This window comes from Heloderma suspectum, chromosome 1 (assembly GCF_057233095.1).
Source record: "Heloderma suspectum isolate Gila_16-S chromosome 1, 16-S_ref, whole genome shotgun sequence".
In the NCBI taxonomy this organism is placed as follows: Eukaryota; Metazoa; Chordata; class Lepidosauria; order Squamata; family Helodermatidae; genus Heloderma; species Heloderma suspectum.
The window spans coordinates 13,485,574-13,510,261 of record NC_139458.1 but is presented as its reverse complement, the minus strand read 5'-3'; the positions used below and the strand labels follow the sequence as shown (position 1 = coordinate 13,510,261).

The 24,688-nt window shown below is 46.7% G+C and overlaps 3 protein-coding genes across 10 annotated transcripts in view; 1 reads left to right on the top strand and 2 right to left on the bottom strand.

Annotated features, from left to right (window-relative positions):
• The window catches only part of SLC38A6 (solute carrier family 38 member 6), a 79,719-nt gene extending 76,179 nt beyond the window's left edge, over nucleotides 1–3,540 (bottom strand). For all 3 annotated transcript variants that reach the window (XM_084836506.1, XM_084836515.1, XM_084836523.1), the window contains exon 1: nucleotides 3,157–3,540. In XM_084836506.1, coding sequence (XP_084692632.1) covers nucleotides 3,157–3,453 — 297 coding nt within the window. In that variant the 5' untranslated portion in view covers nucleotides 3,454–3,540. The remainder of the gene's footprint in view (nucleotides 1–3,156) is intronic.
• TRMT5 (tRNA methyltransferase 5) lies at nucleotides 3,388–23,788 on the top strand. 5 transcript variants are annotated; one of them, XR_014788071.1, is made up of 6 exons: nucleotides 3,388–3,456; nucleotides 8,083–8,729; nucleotides 10,954–11,081; nucleotides 13,161–13,806; nucleotides 14,822–14,970; nucleotides 22,210–23,788. XR_014788071.1 is itself a non-coding variant. In XM_084836465.1 (5 exons), the coding sequence occupies exons 1-5, from the start codon at nucleotides 3,452–3,454 to the stop codon at nucleotides 14,905–14,907; spliced, it is 1,512 nt and encodes a 503-aa protein (XP_084692591.1). In that variant the 5' UTR covers nucleotides 3,388–3,451; the 3' UTR covers nucleotides 14,908–17,101. The 5 variants fall into 5 exon arrangements, 3 of the variants coding, with proteins under 3 accessions (XP_084692591.1, XP_084692619.1, XP_084692608.1); XR_014788072.1 differs by having other exon boundaries at nucleotides 22,190–22,250; XM_084836465.1 differs by lacking the exon at nucleotides 22,210–23,788 and having other exon boundaries at nucleotides 14,822–17,101.
• Nucleotides 17,249–24,688, bottom strand: part of MNAT1 (MNAT1 component of CDK activating kinase) — a 166,221-nt gene continuing 158,781 nt past the window's right edge. For both annotated transcript variants that reach the window (XM_084836546.1, XM_084836537.1), the window contains one exon: nucleotides 17,249–17,544. In XM_084836546.1, coding sequence (XP_084692672.1) covers nucleotides 17,424–17,544 — 121 coding nt within the window. In that variant the 3' untranslated portion in view covers nucleotides 17,249–17,423. The remainder of the gene's footprint in view (nucleotides 17,545–24,688) is intronic.

Genomic DNA, 24,688 nt, shown 5'->3' with positions numbered 1-24,688 from the left:
CCCTGTGATGAAGAGGACATCTTTTTTTGGTGTTAGTTCTAGAAGGTGTTGTAGGTCTTCATAGAACCCATCAACCTCAGCTTCTTCGGCCTCAGTGGTTGGGGCATAGACTTGAATTACTGTGATGTTGAATGGTTTGCCTTGGATTCGTACTGAGATCATTCTATCATTTTTAAGATTGTACCCCAGTACTGCTTTTCCCACCCTTTTGTTGACTATGAGTGCTACTCCATTTCTTCTAAGGGATTCTTGCCCACAATAGTAGATATGATGGTCACCTGAATTAAATTCGCCCATGCCTGTCCATTTGAGTTCGCTGATTCCCAAGATGTCGATGTTCAATCTTGCCATCTCATGTTTGACCACCTCCAGCTTACCTTGATGCATTGATCTGACATTCCAGGTTCCTAAACAATATTGTTCTTTACAGCATCGGATTTTCTTTTCACCGCCAGACACATCCACAGCTGAGTGTCCTTTCGGGTTTGGCCCAGCCGCTTCACTCTTTCTGGCGCTACTTGGAAATTCCCTCTGCTCTTCCCCAGTAGCATATTGGACACCTTCCGACCTGAGGGGCTCATCTTCCGGCGTCATATCTTTTAGCCTTGTTCCATGGGGTTTCTTGGCAAGAATACTGGAGTGGGTTGCCATTTCCTTCTCCAGTGGACCACATTTTGTCAGAACTCTCTGCCATGACCTGTCCGTCTTGGGTGGCCCTGCATGGCATAGCTTATGGCTTCACTGAGTTACGCAAGCCCCTTCGCCACAACAAGGCAGTGATCCATGAAGGGGGCATTTACTGTATTATGGGTCTATTTCTATCCCACTGGTTCTATTTCTATCCCATAGGCTTCCAGAGCCAGAGGGGCACAGAGATATGGGGCATACCTGATCTGTGATTCATACCCTTTCCCCAACCCCCAGACAATTCCTATTAACTTCTTCAATAGACATTCTTGGGCAGGAGAAATCTGTTTCTATTCTATGGGTCCTGATGGCTATTTCCTCCCCACAATCCCCACCTGCACAGCAATAAGAAGAAGGTTTCTGGAACGCTATGACATTTCAAGAAGTCTTGTAGAAGGGGTAGGGAGACTGGATCTATAATGCTTATCTGTTACATGGGGACTGTATGAAAATAGTGGTGTTCTGCTGAGCAATATGATCTATAAGGAGGCTGCCCACGCTATGATCTGTTTGTAATTAGAAGCAAGTATTGTCCTATGGGACTCTGATCTGGGTTCTCCCACCCCAATTCCAGGGGACTGCAAAATATGGGGTGTCCCCCAGTTCCAGGGTATGCGAGGCGCATTTGTAGCATGTGCCCATTCCATGGGATTGTAAGATGTTTGTGCTGTGTGGGGCTCTATGGGGATGTGTTTCTGCTGTGAATAAAGTAGGACTGGTGAAGAAGTATGTGCATCCTTTCTACGGGGTTCTACAGGGCCATGAGGCATGTCTGTGCTACTAGGCTTGATGCAGAGGAGTGTGGGTTCAATCCATAGATTTTATGAGGATGCAATGTTCTATGAGAGGATCCTTGTTGGGAGGGTGGGGAGGGTGTCCCTTTGACAGGTCTTTGTAAGGTTGTGAAGCTTTATGGGTCTGTGCTGTGTGTTTCTATCACACTAGGAAGGAATACTTTTTCTATGGGGCTGTGAGGTGTGTGCGCTATGGGGCTCGATGGACATATGGAACTGCTACCCACGTCTAGTGGTTACAATGGCTTGGTTTGCACATGAGTTGAATATAATGAATGATGAGTATGGACTGTCATTGAATCATGGGTTGTCCTTAAGTGTGAACCCTACACTACAGATTAACTATGAGCGGTTAACCACAAACAACCCAGGAAGAGAAACCATGGTTTGTTGTCAGGTTGTGAACTCTGGGTTGTTTGTGGTTAACAACCCATAGTTAAACCACAGTCCGGGGTTTGCAAGTAATAAACGCACGACTCGACTAAAACCCATGCTCGAGCTGTACACAGAGTTGTCGTTACATGCGAACCAGATCAGCGTGTGTAAGTCTGTGCAGGCATAGGTGGAGTAGTCTTTTTCTTTGTATAGGACTGTAAGGCTCCAAGCGTCTGGGCCATGGGTACAGTCAGGCCATGTGGGGCATGTCTAACATTCTAGGGCTAAGTAATGTCGAATGAGGAGCACTATGTGCATATTTTATGGTGCTGTGAACTCCCGGGTGGCTGTGCAAAGGGACCCTAAGGATATCTAGAAGGGAGCGGTAATTGTGCCCGTTCTATAGGGCTGTGAGGCTTCATGTCATAGTGACAGGCAATGACGTGGCTTCAAACCCCATTGAACCCTAAAACTCACTGGGTGGCTTGGGATCGCTCACACTCTCTGAGCCTAGCCTGCCTCACAGGTGGGTTATCTACAGGGATAAAGTGAGGGAACTCCCCATATACACCACCCTGAGCAACTCAGAGGAAGAATGGGCAAAATCAGGGATGGGGAGCATGTGTCCCTCAAGATGTTGGGCTGCAGTTCCCATCATCCCTCACCACTTACTAGGCTGTCTGGGGCTGATGGAAGTTGCAATCCAACATCTGGAGGGCCACGGGTTCCCCACCCTGGGCTAAATTTTATTTAAAAGAGTGTGTGTATACAGCCAGCATGGTATAATGGTTGGAGTGTTGGGCCGGGACTGGGGAGCCCCAGGTTCTAGTCCCCACTCGGCCATGAAGGTGACTTTGGGCCAGTCCCTGACTCTCCGCCTAAAATACCGCACAGGGGTGTTGTGAAGATAAAGCGGAGAGGATGCAGATCATGTACGCCGCCTTGGGCTCCTTGGAGGAAAAGGCGGGATATAAATGGAACGAATACATAAGCTCCATGACCATACCCCGGGGAGCTCGTACCTCTCACCTCGAGGGTGTCCTTACCTACCACGGGGCAAGTAGGGGGATGTTTTTGCCACACTGCGGGGGCAAGATGTGGGGTGGGAGGGGAAGCCTTGCAGGAGTGTTTGGGGGGCTCTATGAGAACTCCTTTCTTTTCTTTTTCTTTCTTTCTTTCCACCTCCCTTTCCGGCTTATCCAGCCACTTTCCTCCCTTTCCGGGGAGAACCAGGCACAACCCCAAGACCCTGCCTCGCCCTCTCCGCCCCCGCTTTCTCCCCTCCGGCCCCGACACGCACCCGGCCCGGGGGCGCCAGGAGCGGGGCTCCCTCCTCCAGCTCCTGAGCCGACAAGTACCAGCCCGGCTCGCAGTTGAGGCTCCAGGCTCTCGGCTGCTCCATGGCGCCCTGGCGGAGGGGACGAAAGACGCGCGAGAGCGGCGCGGCCGGGGCGCGGCGGGAGGGCGGCGCTTCGGCCCTGACGGAGCCGGCCCGAGGGCGGGGAGGCCCGGCTGCGCCGCCGCGCCCGGCGACCGCCGATGACGACGAAGCGGGCAGGCCGGGCCTTCTGGGCCGAGCGGGACGCGACGCCGGCATGAGGTGAGGTGAGGCGAGGCTCGGAGGAGGAGCGGTGGCCCTCCGTCCCGCCCGTCCTTCTTGAGAGAGGCGCGGGGCCCGGCGCGGCAGCCGCGCTCTCTGTTCTGCAGGCCCTTCCCCGCCGTTCCCAAGAGGTACGGGGGGGAGGAGGAGGGCGGCGTGGTTTCGTTTCCTCCCATTTCATCTGGCAGATGCACTCTGCACATGCCCAAGGGCACGCTCTGACAGGCGCATCAGCGTTGGAGGGGCCTTGTAAGCCATCCAGTCCAGCGACCTGTGGCCCTCCAGTCGTTGTTACACCACCATTCCCACCATTCCTGACCGTCAGGATCCAGCAACGTCTGGAGGGCCGCCGTTTCCAGCGCCTGATCGAGTTCAAGCCCCTGCTCTAGGCAGAGGCTCTGATGCAAGAGCAAAGGTGGAGAACATCTAGCCTTCCAGTTGCTGGCGGACTGCAACTCCCATCCGCCCAGAGGCTCTGATGCAAGAGCAAAGGTGGAGAACATCTAGCCTTCCAGTTGCTGGCGGACTGCAACTCCCATCCGCCCAGAGGCTCTGATGCAAGAGCAAAGGTGGAGAACATCTAGCCTTCCAGTTGCTGGTGGACTGCAACTCCCATCCGCCCTAGCCGCATAGCCAATAATAATAATAATAATTTCATTTCTATACCGTCCAATAGCCAGAGTTCTCGGGGGGGGGGGGCAGGGGTCACAGAAATTACAAACCACAGATACAATAAATTTTTTAACATGCAAAATTTAAAACAATTTCAACAGCTAAAACAATTTCAGTAAGGTGCTAGACTTGATAGACAGCTGAAATAAATGCCCCATCATATGCCATTAAAGTAGAGGACAGTCTTAACCTGGCACTGAAAAGATGCCAGTGTTGGCGCCAGGGGAGCCTCAGTGGGGACATCGGGGGGCCACCACTGAGAAGCCCCACTCCCTTGTTGCCATCTTCTGAGCCTCAGAGGAAGCGCTTGGATGTCCGGGTGAGTTAATGTCGGGCGAGCCATTCCATCAGCTATTGCAGTCCTGAACCATGTAATGCCTTACAGGTTAAAACCAACAGCTTGAATCAGGCTTGGAAACATATGGGCAGTTGATGCAAGCATTTAGAGGGATTGTGGGAGTTGCAGTTCAACAACATCTGGAGGGCCACATGTTCCTCATCCTTGAGCTTGAGCATCCCCAATAGATGGCTGTTCAGCTGCTGCTTTAAACCATCTCTAGGTAATATTTCCACGGTCAAAGTGCTCTTACCGTCCAGAAGGGTCTCCTAATGCTCATCCAAAATCTACAGTTCACTACTACAAGAAGCTGGCTCTCTTTCAACCAAATATATCAGCCACAAGGAGCAAAATAGATAGCCAACGCCATTCAGAGATAAACCAGAAGGCATTCAGTGGTGATGCAGGAAGGCAAACTCTGAATGTCATTGCAACATCTATAAAGTGTTTATAGTTCGAGAAATCCATTAAGAATCCTTTGTGGTGAGAAGGATCTTCTCACACTTTTGTACTTGGAACAGGAATCCAGGGAAGTAGAAGAGTCTCCTCACCCCCTTGGCAGGCCAAAATAGATACTGAGTGATTATATGCGCACCATGGTACCTTGCCCCTTGGCAAAAGGTCAGCTGTATTTAACCAATGTCGCCTGACATCCTGGGTAACATCTAAAATCCTATGCATGGTTAGGTGGATTTAAGTCCCACTGAATGCAGTAGGGCCTACTTCTGAGTAAGTGTGCTTAGAAACTTGGTCTAAATCTCATTGTCACTTCTAGGAAAGTTGGCTGGGGATGTTTGGCACTGTGGAAGATTGCCCTGAATGCATTATTGCTTGGGGTGGACCTAAATATTATAAATGCCCCAGCACTTCCTTCTGGAGGGTGCTGTTGCATTCATGGGCTGCCCACAGACAGCTGGTTGGCCACTGTGTGAACAGAATGCTGGACTAGATGGACCTTTGGTCTGATCCAGCATAGCTCTACTTATATTCTTATGGTGACTTTCCTACACTTTTTTTATGGTGTAGCTCCTGCTGCCCATTACCACATAACTCAGGGGTAGGCAACCTGGTACCCTCCAGATGTTTCAGCTCCCAACTCCCATAAGGCCTAGCATGGCCAATGTTCAGGGATTATGGGAGTTCTAGTCCAAAACATCTGGAGGGCACAAGGTGGCCTACCCCTGGTGCAACTCCTTCCTACTGACATCCTGTGATGAACAGGAATCTCCATGCAGTAGGGAGGAACTGTACAAGTGGCTTGTGCCAGCTGTTTCAGCAGGGAGGTAGGAAATGGGAAATCATTGTGAGATTGTGACTCCAGTGTGGGTAACTTAAAATATAAACCTGTCAGCCCCGCATTTTGTGTAAATCAAACAACATAAAGAGTGAAGAGCACATGATAAAGCAAGGAAGTGGTGTGGATTTTTTAAAAAATAACCTGCTCTGTGACTGCGTAGTTGCAGATACTGGCTGGATTCAGACAATCAGTGGGGAAAAGAAGCCATAGTGGCCTCTTTTCCCTGCCCTGTGCATGCTGCTCATGGGTCTGCCATTTCCCTAATTACCCTTAACACAGCGCAGGTTGCCGTATCATCTGAACATGGCATGGCGGGGTGGCTTCCAAACCACCCCACAACTCATGGCTTGCTGTAGGGGTTACAGGGGGGGTTGGAAGCCACCCTGCCGTGCACTTCGCTGGGTTCAGATGACGTGGCAAGATAACTAGGGAAATGACGGTCACATAAGTGGCAGGCACAGGGCAGGGAAAAGAAGCCACAGTGGCTTCTTTTCCTCCACTGATCAACCGAACCCAGTCAGTCTGAACGTGGCATTTGCTGCTAGTAATGTGCTCTTTTCATTCACTGCCCATGAGCAGGAAGTCCACATTGTCTTGTCAGGAAAGCCTCCAATGCAGATCCTGAGAACTATGAGAGAAGGTTTTTTAGATGGCAAAGAATTTATAAACATTCAAATGGTAAAGACATGCTCATTGTACTATCAATAATTGATAATATAATGCAGCCACCCCCAACCTGGTGCCATCCAGATGTGTTGGACTACAGCTCCCATAATTCCCGGCCAGCAGGACCAATGGCCAAGGTTACCTTGAGCTCCCCACCCCCATATGAGGCAGCCTAAGGGCTTTTTAGCACAGAGAGCAGCAGGGGGGTTGATAGTACTTTCTGCACCTCAGCTGTTCCTTCTCATCTGCCTAGGGAACTTGGAAGAGCCTCTGTTGCAGTCTTGGAATCTGGCAGTGGCAGTTGAAGAGCCTTTTGCCTATCTCTCACAAGAGAAAATAGCTGAGGCGCATAACAAAGGGTGTTGCTTCACATCTGAGACTATGCTAAGGAGAAATATGACCCTGTGGGTCATACTGAGCATCCAGACTGCCAGTTCCCTGTCCCTAATAAATGTATTATTATTTATTCCTGTCATTTGCATGGGTATGTTTGTGTACAGTGCCGGCACAATTTATGACATTGGCCCAGTCCAGACTGTTGCATCTGACTCAATAACCTGATATGCGTGAGCCTTTTGCCCATGCATAGAGCACCTTCTCTTCTCCCTTCATGGCATGCATAGGAAAACCATGGTTCCTAGGTTCAGAACAAGTGAGGATCGTAAATCATGGTTTGAAGTTGGTTTCAGATCCTGGCTTGTTCTGAATCTAGGAACCATAGTTTACTAGTTTGGACAAAGTGGGAAAGTATGGTTAATTGGAGGCTTTCAGGTTTAATTGCTGTGCGCACTGAACGGGCTGCATGTGCAGGTAAAAGGCTCATGCTGTCAGGAGGTCGCCCCTGCTGCCTTGTGAACTCCTCAGGTAGCCAGAATCAACACGCAGACAATACGGCTCTTTTCCAAGGCTTTATTTCCATTCAACCTAATGACGCTTACAGATGCTAATAGCTTGATCCTACAAGTGAGACTTAAGAGAGCGGCCTACTTGGGGGTTCTAGCCTTAGGAATCAGTTGATCTCCGATTGGAGGGGAAGGCGGGAAACCTCTGAACTTATGGGCTAGGAGGAGAGAGTCCACCCCCTTCCCGTGGGGCATCGGGGCGCCGCTGTTGCCGTCATGCCAAGCGGGCTGAGTGCCTCCTCTCAGTGCCCGCCATCTCCCGCTTGATGCTGTGCCGGCGCCTAACGTCCAGAAACTGCTGTTGCGCCTCCCTCTCCCTGCCAGGGTCACTATCACTCTCAGGAATGTGTACCGGTAGGGGCTGTCCCCCCGGCTGCGCCTATGAACAGCACACGGGTTCCTCTCCCAGGGTTTCTATCTCTTCCTCAGAATCAGAACTGCTTTGGAGCTCTCTGGGCTCCGATCCAACCCCGACACATGCATAACTCAGCTTACTGAGCCAAGATACAATTGTCAAAACATGGGCATTTTGTTAGGTAGGGTAGCTGTTGATAATGTCTCCTTCCTCTGTCAAAGTTTTAATTTGTTGCCACAGTGTCTGTCCTCCATAATCCAAAGATAAGTTTTTGAATAATCTCATACAAGTGGAAGTGATTTTATGAGAACAGTGCAGACATGCAAATGTGTAGCATTTCTGTCTGAATGCTTACATAATGTCTATAAAATGAATACTCTCTCTTCTGGATTTGCAGGAGATTAAATGGCTTATTTGCTAGACTCCTGAAAACGAAATACGTTGGAACAACTACATCAAATACATCATTCCCAGCAGTCTGGATGCTTTTGGGCCAGTCCCTTAATCGACTGCCTGGACATCTTGCAGCAGTGCAGAGAAAAAGTTTCTTGGCCATGCCGGAGATGCTTGACAAGAAAATTGACCTTGAGCTGAACTCGCCTCATCCCAGAGTACGTGGAATGACCACCCTTGACAGAGCCGCTTTCAAGAAGAATGTTGTCGTCCCAGCTCTTAAGGTTAACAAACACACCATAAGCAAACTGGTGAAGTCTCTTAAAGGGGTGCTGCTCAAGCGTCCAGGTCTCAAGAGAGTTGTGGAAGACCTTGAAGATGAAGGCAGAAGGTTCATTTTGTTAGATCCTCATAAAATATCTGCTGACTGTTCCCTGGGCGAATCTGAGCAACAGATCTTAAAGAGCTTTAACGTTAACCCTGAGATAGTCAAGTACAACCTGGAACTGACTTACGATCATTTCAAGGTGGACGAAATTCTGCAGGCAGTGCTTCCTGAAGGTCAGGAAGTGACCACTGCATTTAGCAGAGTTGGCCATATAGCTCACTTGAATCTGAGAGACCATCAGCTGCCTTACAAACACTTAATTGGTATGTGAAAACCTACACTATGCGTGGTAGAAGCTGGTTGAAGTCCTTGTCTTGGTGGTTTCCTAAGTAACAATCCAGCTGTTACTTTTTAAAGCAGCATTCAGTATGTCAGGCATAAAAATCACTCCGGTTTCTAAATGCCTGACATGAGTAATGTAGCTTACTGTGAGTGCTTTGCGTGTTTTTCGTAAAGGAGCAGAAAAGTGACTAATACAGAGATATTAGAGCTATCTAAATAGAGATGCATGTAAAGAGATACAAAAAACAAGCAGTCATGTTGGCAATAAGAAAAATTCCAAAATCCATATAGTGTACCTTTATTAGTCCAACTCAAAGATCACAAAAAATGTGCAAGCTTTCAGAATCTCCAGATTGCTTCATCTCTGATGTGGCAACAAATTAGAACTTTGACAGGGGAAGAAGACATTTTTGTGATCTTTGAGATAGCCTAATACAGGTGTTACACTATGTGGAGTATGTAAAGAGATATTTCAGTATAACACTGTGTCAGCGATTTGGATGTTACTTATACCAGGCCAGACTGTGGGTTTATCCAGCCCAGTATTGTCTACTGATTGGCAGCGGCTCTCCAGAGTCACAGGTAAAGGCCTTCCCCATCACCTGCTCCTTGATCTTTTTAATTAGACATGGCACGGATTGAAACCTGGCATGCAACGCACGGGCTCTACTGAGTTATGGTTTCTCGCATCAGATATTCGGAGAAGCAAACGGTTCATGCATCCGAATGCAAATATAACTTGGAACAGTAAATATAATGTCCAACTCAGCTGAGTTTCAGAACTGCATGTTATGCTTGACCTGCCTTCCCTCTCACTATAACAGTTAGGTCTCATTACATATATTGTAACATTGTCATGCTGTGTGTTTCTCCGCCTTTGCCAGCAGCCAGCCTTGCTATCTCTCCCTGAACGTGAATGCATTCACTCCCAAACAGAAAAAGTGTGCATTTTTAACATGAAATATGTGCACTTTTCCAAGCGCGCACCCCAAATGTGCGCTTCCCCCTATAGGCTAAAACATGAAAATGCGGGTTTGGGTGGGAGGCGGGGGGAATACATGGTTTTGGAAGTGCACACTTTCAAATGCAAATGTAAGAAATTGCAAATATTTCCTGAGAATTACGGTCCTGCTCACTTAACACTCACAGTTGCAAATGGGACATGCTAGCATGATTGTGAAGAAGAACAAAATTCTCGTACATCCCTAGTAGCAATGTCACGGCACAGGTAAGAATGTGGCGAAAGGGCAAACTTAACACAGGGCTGCCATTTTCAGCAGCAGTAATGTGCCAGGCCTAAAGTATAGTTGCATCCTCCATCTCAGGACGTGGCTTACAATGTGAAAAGTGGGTTTCTGTGGGAATGCACAAGACGTTGCTGCAGCAGAGGTGCAGGCTAATATCTTCTGCAGCCCTGTTCTTGAGGGTGCTCAGAGTGAGCCAGCTGGCAGAATGTCAGCCTCCTTCTTTTGTTTCCTGGCTATCCCAGTCCTAGTGTTGTTGGTCTGCATTTCCTACAGAGGGTGAGAGGAATTTGACCAGTTCCTCATTCTGTCCCATTTAGAAGTGTGGGTCCCATTTTGGGAGATCCAGCTTCTCTTCCCCCCCCCCACATTGACTTACAGAGGCTCACTGTGGAACCCCTAATGAATAGAATTCCCAAAGAATAAATGATAAAAAAATGAGAATGAGTAGCTATGTTAGTCAATTACAGAAAAAACAACAAAGAGTTGTTGTACCTTAAAAACCTAACATTTATTGCGGCATGGGTTTTTCCAGACATCTGATAAAGTAGACTCTTGCCTTCAAAAGCTCATGCTAACAAATGAATTGTGATGTTTAGGATGCCAGAAGTCTTTCAGCTTTTATAAAGCTTAGTTACTGAGGTCACCCACCTTCTTCTCTGCTCATGAATGCTCCATGGAAAGCAGTCTCTTCCAGCCTTCAAGGGCTACTGATATCCCCTTAGCGTTAGAGGAGAGCAAGTGTTGTGCTACAGCCCTTGGCAAGTTCAGTGCAATGCTTGGGGAGATCTGTTGCCAACATTACTTTTCTTTGTTATAACAAAAAATGAAAGCACTAATTTCATGGAGATGGAATGGGTTGTTTTCATACATTGTTTGTGTGTTTGCATTGAAAACATTTCAACTGTATTTCTGCTTTCTAAAAAGCAAACTTCACCCTGCCTGTTTCTCTGCCTTCTAGGCCAAGTTATCATCGACAAGAATCAAGGAATCACCTGTGCTGTAAATAAAATCAATACCATTGAGAGTGCTTATAGAAACTTTCAAATGGAAGTGCTGGCTGGAGATGAGGCTAATATGATAACAAAGGTACCGGGGCTTTTAATAGTATTTTCTTGTAGCAAAAGGAGGGTTAAAAAAATCTGACATTAAGGAAGCAGACAAAGTGAAATGCAGACATCATGGAAAGATGCAATCCAGCATATTAATGCTTGCCTTCCTCTCAGTTCTACAGACTTGGCAGCCTCTGCATGTTCCCAGATGTCCCAGTCTAGCCTGAATGAAATCACAGCTCTGTCCATAAGACTTTGGTAGGAAGAGTGTAGCTTAGTGGTGATTGAATTTATAGCCTATATTTATTCATTTTAACTACATAATAATCAAGATGTTAATGAACTCTTGCAGAAACACTCATTTTAGAACTAGTTCAGAAGCTAGGTACTGTTTTCTGCTCCTTCAGAAATATGACTTTCTTGCTCAGAGTTTGTGCATTTTGGTTTGAAGAAACCAGGTAAACAAATTGGATGCCTCCAGCAAGATCTAAGACTGATTTATATGGTATGTCTTATACCTGGGAGGTGATTCCTGCTATGCACAGCACCATTTTTGAATGGCACCCACATATATTGCAGCCTCTGCCTGCAAAAATCACTCAGTTGTGGAGCATAATCTTTTCCCAGTCACTGATCGTGAACTTTGCATGCAAAATAAATGTGAAATGAAATGATCGATACACCTGACCATTCATAGACATTGATGTCCATAACTGCTTAGAGATATTTTTAAATGTGTTAGTGGTATATGCATCGAATGAATGAATGAATGAATGAATGAATGGGTTTTCCCCTCAGAAATCAGCTCTCAAGTTGAAAATATGACATATGCTGCATCCTTTACTGGGGAAGCCCTGGTTTAGACTGCGGCTCTTAGTTTTCAACTCTGAAGCTCCCTTGCTGAGTGCAGGGTGTTCTGTATTTGTTTTCCCTTTTAAATATGGCAGAACAATAGAAAGGCCATCTTGAATCTGAGAGGGAAAGCTGTTGGTGCTTCAGAATGCAAAGTTGTTTCTTTCAAATTTGGCTGACAAGATCCTTGCCTCAGATCCAGGTTTAAAATGCCACTCTGTCACTTCCAAAGCTCCAGGGATCTGTCCCCTCTGACAAACTAAATGCGCATGTTGGTGCAGGGCTGGGGAGGGGGTGGTAGGAGCAGGTGTCCACCATCTTTGAATCAGCATGCCTTTGAGTGGTAGACATGGTAACATGGTGCTGGAAACAGCACTATCGGCTTGGTTGTTCCCACCCTTTCCTTTTGCTATTCCTGTGCTGTAAGAACATAAGAGCCATGCTGGATCAGACCAAGGGTGCCTGTAGTCCAGTCATGGATAGCCTTATCCTCCATGAATATATCTAGTCCCTTTTAAAGCCATCCAGTTTGGTGGCCATCACTTCATCTTGTGGTAGCGAATTCCATATTGAACTATGTGCTGTGCGAAGGACTTCCTTTTATCTGTCCTGAATCTTCCACCAGTCAGCTTCATTTGATGATCCCATTGGGTTCTAGTATTGTGAGAGAAGGAGAGAAATGTCTCCCTAGCATAAATTATCCATAGCTTTCCATAGATTATAATCATTCACATGGCACTATTAGTGCACATGAAGCTTTATGGAGTAACAGATCACAGCCCTGGGGGTTTCCTCCAAATCACAACTGTGAGAGGAGACTGAGAGAGTGGAAAGATGGGACAGGCAAGGGTGACAAATGTGAACCAGCGCTATTGCATGCACTGCAGATATCAAACAGCTGCCCAGACTAAGGCTGCAGTCCTACACACAGTTACCTGGGAGTAAGTCCCACTGAATTCATTGGGACTAACTTCTGAGAAGACATGCATAAGATTGCACAGACTGGGGGGGTGGGGGGTGTCAAAATAAAAACCTGCAACAGAGGATGTCTGGTAGAGGCCTACTCTAAGGCTGCAGCCCAGAACCTTAAGTCCTCACTTCTGGCTGTGAAGTCTCAAGCCCCTGAGGCTCTGCTCCTCCATAACCAACAAAAGAGAAGCCCCAAATCTCAAGTGTAGTCTTGGCCATAAGGTAATTTTTCAGTGTATCCCTTTTCCTGAGCTTCGACTGTTGGAGATCAGCTCAGTATTTTTTACTTTTGTAGGTTAAGGAACACTACTTCTCCTATGAATTAGATTTTTCCAAAGTCTACTGGAATCCCCGCCTCTGTACAGAACACATGCGTATCGTCGACCTCTTGAAACCGGGCGACCTCCTCTTCGATGTCTTTGCAGGGGTGGGGCCTTTTGCGATCCCTGCAGCGAAGAAGAACTGTGTGGTGTTTGCAAACGATCTCAACCCCGAATCCCACAAGTGGCTGCTGCACAACTGTAAATTAAACAAAGTAGACCAAAAAGTCAAGGTCTTCAACATGGATGGCAGGGATTTCCTGGAAGGGCCGGTGAAGGACGAGCTTGCCAAGCAGCTCTCTCTGAAGGAGCGGAAGAGCTCCTTGCATATCATCATGAACTTGCCCGCCATGGCAACTGAATTCCTGGATGTCTTCAGGCATCTTTTGGATGGAGAACCAGGAAGCACAGACCTTCCCACAGTGCACTGCCACTGCTTTTCCAAGAATGACAACCCTGCGCAAGATATTCAGGAAAGAGTGGAAGCTTGCTTGGGAACTTCGTTGGAGGGCCTCTGTTCCACTGAACTGGTGAGGAAGGTGGCACCCAATAAGGATATGATGTGCATTAGCTTCCAGCTCCCAGCCAAGGTGTTGTACAAGCCGCCGTCTTCTCTGGCAGGTAAATTCACTAGAGGAAGAGACAAGGTTGCTTTGTGGGTTTCCTCATGCTTTGAAGCAGAATCCTTTGTCTTCGATTAGACATCAAATGGGGATTCTTAAATGATGGTTCGGCTTCACGTACAGCCGTGGGCCATAAATAATGTGTGCCAACTGTGCATCAGTGTCATGGCTATACATATGTGGGGGAGCTACAGCCAATCATAGCTTCCCCATGCATGTATCTGTGGTGAAATGAATGTGTGTGCATTCATCACACGTCATGTGCAGTTTTCATATTGTTCTCTATAAGAATATGTGACGTGGCCTCTAGGTTGCTTAGTAAAATTCTGCCACCTCAGTCCTGTTTTAGGTTTGTGCTCTGAGACTGCGATCCAAAGATCCCTGCGGGTTGTGCATGCAAGGGGCTGCTGATAGTTCCCTCCTTGCTGTACAGCCTCGTAACTCACACTGAATGCTGCTCTAGAGGGTCCCTGAACTTCAGCAGTGGGGGCGGGGGGGAGGGCTCTGTTGGGAATCGGTGGTGCTAAAAATCCCCAGTTCACATGCAGCCCTCTGCATTCTTTCCCAAGGTCCTTTCCTTACATCGCACCTGCCCCTCCTTTCTTCACAGCCACTTGGTGTGACAGTCACTACTTTTTGATACATGACAAGTTTGAGTTTGTGGCTTTCATCTTTTCTTCTCCAGATTTCCTTTTTCTTACAGCCAGCTCGCAGGACTTTTTCCCCACCTCTGGGCAGCCCCTTGAAATTGTTGCCTGCACCATCACCCTGTCTGCTGCCACTTCACCATGTGCATCCACTGCCACATGCAGAACTGGGCTGCTTTGATGCCACTACAAACCCACTTGTGTTGTGATGCCATGAAAACTGCCTGGCTGTGGGCAGGGAGCTGGCATGCACACATGGCTGCTATGTGCCCAGGGACTGTATGAGAAACTTAAGCAGTCCTAGAAATGTGCATGTGCCCTCGAAATCTGTATGGATTCAGAGAGTCTGTCATCTTAAATTTGTAGGTGCAGATAATCCACAGGAGCCAGCATCTAAACGCCTGCGCCCAAATGAAGACTGTCCTGAAGAACAAATTAATCAGATGGTCTAGGAGGCTTTTTGGATACCATTACTGAAATGATGGCTAAACTGAACTCTGACTCTGTCGCTCAAGGTGGGCAAAGTAGATTGTTCACTGCAACTGTATGAGCAGCTGTTGAATATCCCACCTCTCAAAGCTGGTATCACACCGGCTGCATTCATATGCTGATTATGCATTGCTCATCATTTAGTTCTTTTTAATTCCATGATAGCTGGGTGGGGCCCATAACTTTAATACGAAAGAATATTAAATTCTTATTTTCTAGTAGCATTTTTGTTCCAGTTGCATGCAGTCATTCACTGGTCAATGGGAAACTGGTGAAGTTAAAGGAACCAGGTGAAAAGATCTCTTTTCTGTAGTCTTGACAATATCCACCCCATGCTGTTGTTTTTGAAGGCAGGGGTGAGGGGGTTGTTACAATTTTGGCCAGATCAATCCCCAGGGGTGGGGGTGTTCATAAGGTAGAACCCAGGTCAAAGGAGAAGAAAGTGCTTATGTGGTGGAGTGTTTGGGCTGAGTTCTTAGAGAAGGCCTATATTGTGATCGTTATTCCTGTCTTTGGGCCCCAGACAGGGCGCCTTTTAAGGAAGGGGTGAGACAGGAGTTCTTCAGCCCTGTTCTGACACTAATGACATTATCGGAAGCTGTGAGAAAGCAGGGCAAGACTGCTGGGCCTGCCAAGTTTGCAATCCAGGGCTGTTTGTGGCTCACTCTGTCCTCTTTCTCAATTCAACCCATCAGGAGAAGGACCCAGGGAATGAGGAGAGGCTCTCTAGTAATCCATCCAGAGAATTTTTGTTATTGGGTAGTATATAAATATTATACCGCAAATAAACAACAGTTTAAAGAACTTAGGGACTTCTTCAGGGAATTAGCCATAGGAAGGGGTGGCTTTTTCTATATCTGTTCTGCCCACACTGTACATATGGGAGACATCTGTCCAATTGTTTTTGCTTTAATTGTGTGGTATAATTGACTAACATATTTAACCCTTTCTTAAAGTGAGATCGAGGGAGCACTGATGGGGCTGTCTGATGTTATACGTACAATATTTCAAAGTAGAATAGGTTAAGAGCGAGTGACTGAGCCCAAGGCCACCAGCGAGCAAAGATCTGAACTCAGTGCTCCTTACTCCTAGTCCAACACTCTTGTCTACTAATTCATATTGGCTCTTAATTGTACACATTACCAGGAATAACCCTATTTGTATGCATCACGAGGGCTCACAAACAACAAAAAGCACCAGGGAACCGGTGCATGCAAATGACCAGGTTTTCACGAATTGCCAGAAGAGGAACATCTTTCCTTGTTCTAATGCATATAGCCCCATGGCCGATTCACCTTGATTAATTCCAACAGCACTTCAGTATATAAAGTCAATTGTTTCTCTCTCATTTATCTTACCGCCTCTGGGTTGGGTTGGAGGGATAGTGGCCTCGCAACACCAGATGCTGCAGTGCCTGGAGAAGAAAGCATTAGGAGCCTCACACATTAGTGGGATATTAAATATAATAACAGAATGTCAGCCTGTTTTATGGGGGAGAACAGGCTGAAAGAAGAAGGGGGTAGTTAACATATTCTGGGCTTTTTTCCCCCAAATGGTCCAGCCACAAGGTCCCTCACATGGGCTGGCAGCCCATTTGTGATCCTTGCCTGTTTATGTATATACAGCCTGAGCTACGTGCTTTCCTGCAAACTGTTGGCTGACTGTACGTGAGGGATGGCTGGGCCTTGTTAGCAGGAATGGTCAGGCATGTTGCACTGGGACCAAGACAGCAGCAGAGCCACACCTTTGAGAGAGGGAAAGGTCACACCCAGAGCTCTAACTGATCACATGGCTTTCTTCTTCACGTGTGTGATGATGGTTTTGGATCCTGGCCTACAACTGTTTACTTTAGAACATCAGAGCTGGTGCATTCTACTGCAGCAGAGTCCTAACTTTCATCATCCAGAACACAAGGTGCGATAGATTAGGAGAGAAGTCAGCACACCTCCAGTTTTTGTCTCATGCTTCAAGGAAGGAAAACCCATTTGTTTGCATTAGAAGCTGGTTTTATAAGAAGAAAAGGCTTTATGCTTATTGCAGAGTGACACTATAAAAAAGTTTAATGAAAACAGTATTTCATTGCTTGTGCAAATAAACCCTGAAGTGGGGATAAAAACCGCAGAATTTAATAATAATAAAAATATCTGGCTTTATTTTAAAACTTTTTACAAGTTTGTTTCTGAAACCTCAGACACACAAAACAAACTGATTATTCACATCTTCCATTAGCCTCTAAGCAAAGTGACTTACAGCATTTCCCACTCCCACCCTTACTCCACACACAAAAAACACACATGACCACCATTTTTCAAGAAAGTTTCTGTACAGTGAATTTTTAATACATAAGCACAGCTGGCTTCACAATTTTTTTTAAAAAGAGAAAGATCGATGATGGCAGCTTTGCTGTAGTGCAGACGGCAGCAGTTTTCACCTGAGGTTTTGCTTCGCTCGCTCCGCTCCAGCGTCGGTTACTCCCAAGCTAACCAGGATGCCAAAACAGCCCGCTGAAGGCATCTTGAAGGGCTCGATGACAGGCGAGGGAGGAAGTGTAGCCACCAGCAAGATCCTGCGGGGAGGCGGCTCGGACGTGGTTTAGATACCTAAAACAAAGAGAGGCATTGTCTGAGCAGAGAAACAAACATTTCATGCTCCAGGAAGGGAACTGGAAGAAAATCCAACTTCTCTGGTTCCCACCGCTGAACTCATTTCCACAGACGCTGAACAAATCTCAAAACCCTGGAATCGGAAACTGTAGAGACAAAACCCTAGTTAGCTCTCCTATTCATAAAATTATGGAGGTGGAAAGGATTTGGTGTCTCACCTGGTCCAGCCTAGGGACAGGATGATCTGTACTAAAAATGTCCAACTTTTTCTTGAATATCCAAGAAAGGAGATGGCACTGTTGTTTCCAAATCACTCCTCCTGTCATTATCACTTTCATTTCAACACAACTGAAATAGTATCTAAAGGAAAGAGTCCAACAAGTGAAAACCTATAAATCTGTGAAGTCAAAACCAGCCCTGGATAATCTTTTAGAGCACTTGTTATGGTTGTAAAGAGCAACAGGGGACAAGGAAACAGATTTCCCGCCCCACCCCCAGAGAAAAATGGAAATTTGGGGGGAAAATACGCAATTCCATGTGTGTGTGTGTGTGTGTGTGTGTTCTTTATAGATCTTAAGTCACTTTGTTACTTTAGGAACATAAAGTGTATGTATAACTTACTTTGCTCATAAAAGTGTCACTAGAATTAAAAAAACATTTAAAAGTAATGTCAGTAAATTTGTATTATTGTATGAATAAACTATACTTTTAAAATGAATATATCAAACATGGTAATTTTATGAGCAAGCCAAATTATACACTATACATTTTAGGTTCCTAGAGGGAACTTTAGCAAGTAGTCCATGACACATCTGAATAATCCTAGAAGCCAGAAGAAGCAGGAAGAGCTGGAAATAGAGGAAGAATGTATTTAAAGAGCCCTCTTCAGACCTTTACACTCACCGGGTGAAGGTCTAACTGGGTACTGGGTGTATGGAGACTGAGGCAGGGCTTACATGTGCACCCACGCACAAATACACCCCTCACACTTTAGTCCTACATGCAAGTAGGTGAACACCTGCAGGGGGCTAATGTTTCTCTCACATGTGGGTTTTAGGATTACATTCATTGACTGCTACAGAACCTAAACAAAACAAACCCAGAAACACAGGACAATATAGAACAAAACCAAAACAGTCAAGAATGCACATTTTCTTCACGTATTATGATATGGTGACTAGTCACATGTTGGGAAACTGAGCATGACTTAGAGCATCTCTAAATGTCTATCACTAAAACATACATTTGATCAGCCTCCCCCATGGGTGGGCAATGTGTGGCTCTCCAAATGTCCTGAACTACAACTCCCAGCATTACTGACAACTGGCCATGCTGGCTAGGCAGATGGGAGTTGAAGTCCAAAATATCTGGAGGGCACCAGGTTGGGGAAAGCGGCATTAGATCAATCCTTTTAATAAGGAATGGAATAAAGAACTACGCTGGGAATCTCATGGAAATGATTAAAAAAACATTTCCCTCACAACTTCAGAATTTCCAGAAATTTTACATCTTTAGTCTTACATAGAAGTCTTCAAATTATGTAGTTCTTAGAAATCATTTTTGGGGAGTAAAGGTCAGGTAGCAATATATAAATACCTTGTCTCAAGCATTTTCATTATTCTAAAACAAAATATTTCATAAGCCACAGTTGTTCAATTTTTTCAACAACAAGGTTCTTGGAAAAAATCCTGTCGTTCCCCCCCCCCCCCCATATTTTTCCTGGGCTTTCACATCTCTAAACAAGGTATCAAATTAAAGCACAGAGATTTGTAGGAAAAAAATAATGGTTCTGCCAACTGCCAATTTACTCCAAAAATCAGAGAAATTTTACGATGGGTGGTGTGGTGGTAAGTTAAATGCAAGCTGCAGTTTTTGAAACCTCCATTGCAATTTATTAGTAATACTTATATACCACTTATTATAAAATCTCTAGGTGGTTATAATAACATCACTAATGCTATAGTTTAGGTTGTAGGCGCTCTGGCTTTACTTAATTGAAATGAGCACTTCTTAGCCATTGCCTGTGCTGCTGAGGTGTTATGGAATGTTTATGAGCATTCCAACTGCTCGGGTGTTTTGTTAAAAAATGTCAGAACATAAGCCCCAGGGACAGCTATGTGTTGTTGATGGAAAGGTAGCTAGTAAAGAAAGGAGGAGACACCCCTTACTCAGACGGCGTGTGAATGTTTTGTATGTCCCGAGAGGAACATGAATGGTGTGAGTCCTCTGTGCACATGCATGTACACACACGTGAACATTATGAGCAGTATAGGAAACTGATCTGAGAAAGATGTTAAATACCTGCAAATGTATGGCTGGCTATACTTGTAGAAGGCTGTTCCTAAAGACTATTGTGGATAATATAAAAAAAGCTGGGATAGATGGTCTAAACACAAACTGACCTGGAATACGTTTACAGATTTGATGTGCTGTTGAAGAGGGGGAGTGGAGAAAAGGAAAACGCTGATTGGGCGGGATAGCTAATACTTTGGAAGACAGAAACAAAATTCAAAGTGATCTTGATAGACTGGAGCGTTGGGCAGAAAACAGAATGACATTTAATAGGGATAAATGCCAAGTTCTGCACCTAGGAAAAAGAAACCAAATGCACAGTTACAAGATGGGGGATACGTGGCTCAACAACACTACAAGCGAGAAGGATCTTGGAATTGTTGTCGATTATAAGCTGAATAGGAGCCAACAATGTGACGTGGCTGCAAAAAAGGCCAATGCTCTTTTGGGCTGCCTTAATAGAAGCATAGCTTCCAAATCCTGGGAAGTACTAGTTTCCCTCTACTCAGCACTGGTTAGGCCTCATCTGGACTAGTGTCCAGTTCTGGGCACCACACTTGAAGAAGGATGCAGACAAACTGGAGAGGGTTCAGAGGAGGGCAACAAAGATGATCAGGGACTGGAAACAAAGCCCTATGAAGAGAGACTGAAAGAACTGGGCATGTTTAGCCTTGAAAAGACTGAGGGGAGATATGATAGCACTCTTCAAGTCCTTGAAGGTTGTCACAGAGAGAAAGGCCAGGATCTCTTCTCCATCATCCCAGAGTGCAGGACACGGAATAATGGGCTCAAGTTACAGGAAGCCAGGTTCTGGCTGAACATCAGGACAATCTTCCTGACTGTTAGAGAAATACGACAATGGAACCAGTGACCTCGGGAGGTGGTGGGCTCTCCCACACTGGAGGCGTTCAAGACGAGGCTGGACAGCCATCTGTCAGGGATGCTTTGACTTAGATTCCTGCATTGAGCAGGGGGTTGGACTCGATGGCCTTGTAGGCCCCTTCCAACCCTACTATTCTATGATTCTGTGATTTCTGCCCCACTATCCAGTGCGCAAATGAGTTGTGGGACGTTTTTCCTGTCTAAACATGCATAGGATTGCACCCTAAATAAAACAAATTGAAGCTTAATCCAGACAGAAATGCTCCAGGTCAGGATCAATCCTGGAACAGGGATTCCGCCTTCCTTGGATTGGGTAGCACTCCCTTGAAAAACCAGACTTGCCGTTTGGGGCTACTCCTGGATCCAACCTTGCACATGGAAGTCGAGATGGTGACTGTGGGCAGGGGTGCTGGTGCGCCAACTGTGCCCATTTGGGGAAGATCTGACCACGATGACCATTCGCTACTTCCCGACTGGGTTATTGCCACGAGCTCTGCCTAGGGCCAACTCTGAAGAATCTACAGAAACTTCCCTTGGCTCAGGATGCAGCAGCAAGGATGCTGGGGGGCTTGCCTACGGGAGCATATATCTATCATTTCCAGGCACAATTCAAAGTGCTCTAAATCAGCCTTCCCCAATCTGGTGCCCTCCAGATGTTTTGGACGACAACTCCCAGAATTCCTGACCATTCGCTATGCTGGCTGGGGCTGATGGGAGTGGGTCCATTTGGAGGGCACCAGGTCGGGGAAGGCTGCTCTAAATGACTTGGGCCTATGCTACCTGAGGGACTGGCACCTTCCATGCCAGCTTGCCTACCTTGTAAGATCTGTGGCAGAGATATTCTTTGTGTCCTGACAGTGGTTGAGGCATGGCTGGTTGGGATGTGAGCTTTTGGCTATTGCACAGTATAGAAATGAAATAAATGTGGGAGAGGGCCTTCATCAATGGCTGCATTTAGACAGTGGAACTCTCTGCCTCAGGAGACCAGCTTGGCCTGCTCTCTTTGTTTTTTTGCCACCTGGCTTAAGGCTTTAAAAAAATATTCCAACACACACTTGACCTGCTAGGCTGAGGATTCTTTTATTATGGCTGACCCTCTGGTTTTAAGATTGGTTTTACCTGCTGCACCTGTCTCTATTTTTAACTGCTTTTTAATTTTTGTTGTTGACTGTTTAATTTCTCTTGGATTTTTATTGTGTTTTAAACTGTTGTGACCTGCCCTGAGCAGTGTAAATGCAGGCAGGCGGGCAGGCGGGATAGAAATACAACTGAACAATGATACAAATAAAAATACTATGCACACAACTAGTCTGTAGGTGTGCATTTGGCCTTCAGTTTTACATCTAAAGTTTCTTATCTCCTTTGAAAAGCTTGAAAGCAATCCAGCATTCAGAGATACAGAGGTCATGGTGTATTACCACTGCTGGGGTTGACTTCTCTCTCTTGACGTTTACTCACAAAATCACAGAACTCCTGCATTCTTTCCAGTACCCAGCTGAAAAGGAAGAGGCAGGTGTCCAAGGTGGATGGCGGCGGAGGAGGAAGAGGCAGCAGCAATCGTTGGGGAGCATCAGATTGGGTCTACAACTGCCAGAAATGAGCACTAGAGCATGGACATCTCCCTGGCAGAGAGAAGGTTCCACATCAACTGGCCAAGGGAGCATCATTTCTAGTTCAGCTACAGCAGGGGTAGGCAACTTGTGGCCCTCCAGATGATTTGGCCTACAACTCTCATTGGCCCTAGCCAGCATAGCCAGTGGTCAGGGATTATGGGAGTTTTAGTCCAGGTTGCCTACCCCTGAGCTACAGCAAAGAAGCTAGGAGAGCTGGACCCTTCCTGGCTTGAGGTGCCAGGCCCAACAACTGCTACTGACAGCCTCTATGGTGCTTGGGAGCAATGTACCCCAGGGCTCTGGTTTCCAGGGCCACAACTGAGGTCTGCTGTGAAGCCTTTACTTTGTGGGGGGAAAGACCCACTGCTTTGGCCAAATGAAAGCAGGCCCTATTACACAGCTGCTATTACTCAGTAAAGCTAACACAGCAGTGAGCTCCCATATATCCACTCCGGTCAGCAGCTACTGGGGGGGGGGGGGTGTGTTCTCACCAAGATCATATTCTGCATCGAGCAAGGGCTGAAGGTTCGTACTCCTCGTCTCTCTCCTCTGGCTGCTCCCATGTGATCTGAGACACAGGGAAAGGGCTCTTTAAGCCCTTCCTCCTCCTCAGTGTGAACAGCAAACCGCGGCTTTGGTCCAGCATCGCCCTTACTATACACCTCGATTACTCATTCTCAAGTCCCTAGAGCTCTGTTTGGGCATCAGCCGAGCTGCACAAAGGGAGAACTCAGCCAAAGCCTCTGTTGCAGGTTCATGCTAGGAAGGAAAGAATTAAAGTGCTCTTTGCCTATGATGTCTTGGTTTGGAAGAAAGTGTCGGGAAGTGACTAATAAAGGAGGGGGAAACTTGGGAGCAGGGGCTATCCTGTGAGCCAGATGGGACAACTGTGAGGAGCCAACTGGGCCCCTGGGCTGTCAGTGGCTTATCTCTCTCCTGAAGTGCTACCCGGTCATGTGGACAGCTGACTGTCTTAGCCTCTGTGTCTGTCTGTCTGTCTGTCTGTCTCTCTCACACACACACACACACACACACACACACCACTATTGCAAATGAGAAGCAGCTTTCACAGTTCTACAGCAAAAACTACTGAGATTACAACTTGCTGTTTTGATTCATCCCATCTTGGTCCAACTTGCTCCTGGGAAGGTTGAGTCATTCCATTTCTCGACTTGGCAGTTCAAGCATAAACTTGCAACCCACCCACAGCCTTTTCTATGCTGTCCTGAGAAACCCGAAACAGCTGCAGCGTTTGGCTGGAGAGAACACGAGACCACCAGTAAAATAGCCCAAACAGTTGCATCTTTTAATTGACAAAGGCACACAGTTTCCATAAAAAGCACATAAAACAGGTTAACTTTTAGAGAGGAGATATCATAAATAGACTGGGCCCACCGATGCTGGAAAGGTGTTTAAAAAAAGGAGGGTTTAAAAATAAATGATTAATTAGAGTTTTCCAAAGCCGGTTTCTTGCACCTAATAACCACAATAGGCAGGCATGAGAACTATTTCTAACCTGGTTATTTTTGTGAAGATGCTAAGTTGACAGAACAGGGAGGGCGAACATACTGTTTTCTTCCAAGGTCAGTTATGCTGCAGTGTCTGGGGAAGGAAAGGCAATGGGCTCCCATCCTTGGTAGAGGAACATGCCCTTCTGTTTTCACGAAAAAGGAAACTCACTCCTCACCCTTTAGCAGCCTTCCCCAATCTGTGGCCCACTAGATGTGTTGGACTGCAACTCCCAGTATCCCCAACCAGTTGAATCTGTACAGAGAGAGGCATGAAAAATTCCAAGTCCCTGCTTCAAATTACACAGTTCCACCAGCATCTATTCAGATCCCCTGGCCTTCTACCTCAAGGGTCCCCAACCCCCAGTCTGCGGACCGGTCCCGGTCCGTGGCTTGTCAGCAACCGGGCCACAGGGGCGTGCGAAACCCCCTCACCTTGGGTCCGTGGGGGGGGGAGGCAATCCATCCCTCCCCCCCGGAATTCTCGTCGGTCCTGGCCGGCTCCACGCCGCAGCGAGTCTGCGGAGCTGCCAGCCAGCTCCGGCCACTGGTGGACTTCCGGCCGCTGGGACGCAAATGGTGTCCGCTATGCGGACACCATTTGTGTCCCTGTTCTACAAGTAATAGGCTACGTAAATCTTTACGTAGCCAATTACTGCAAAGAATAGGGACGCAAATGGCGTCCGCATAGCGGACGCCATTGCGTCCCAGTGGCCAGAAGTCCGCCAGCAGAAAACACCCCCCCGGTCCATGGAAAAATTGGACCGGTCCCTGGCGCCAAAAAGGTTGGGGACCGCTGTTCTACCTCTTATGGAGATTTATTTGCAGCTTGGTGAGGCCTGATCC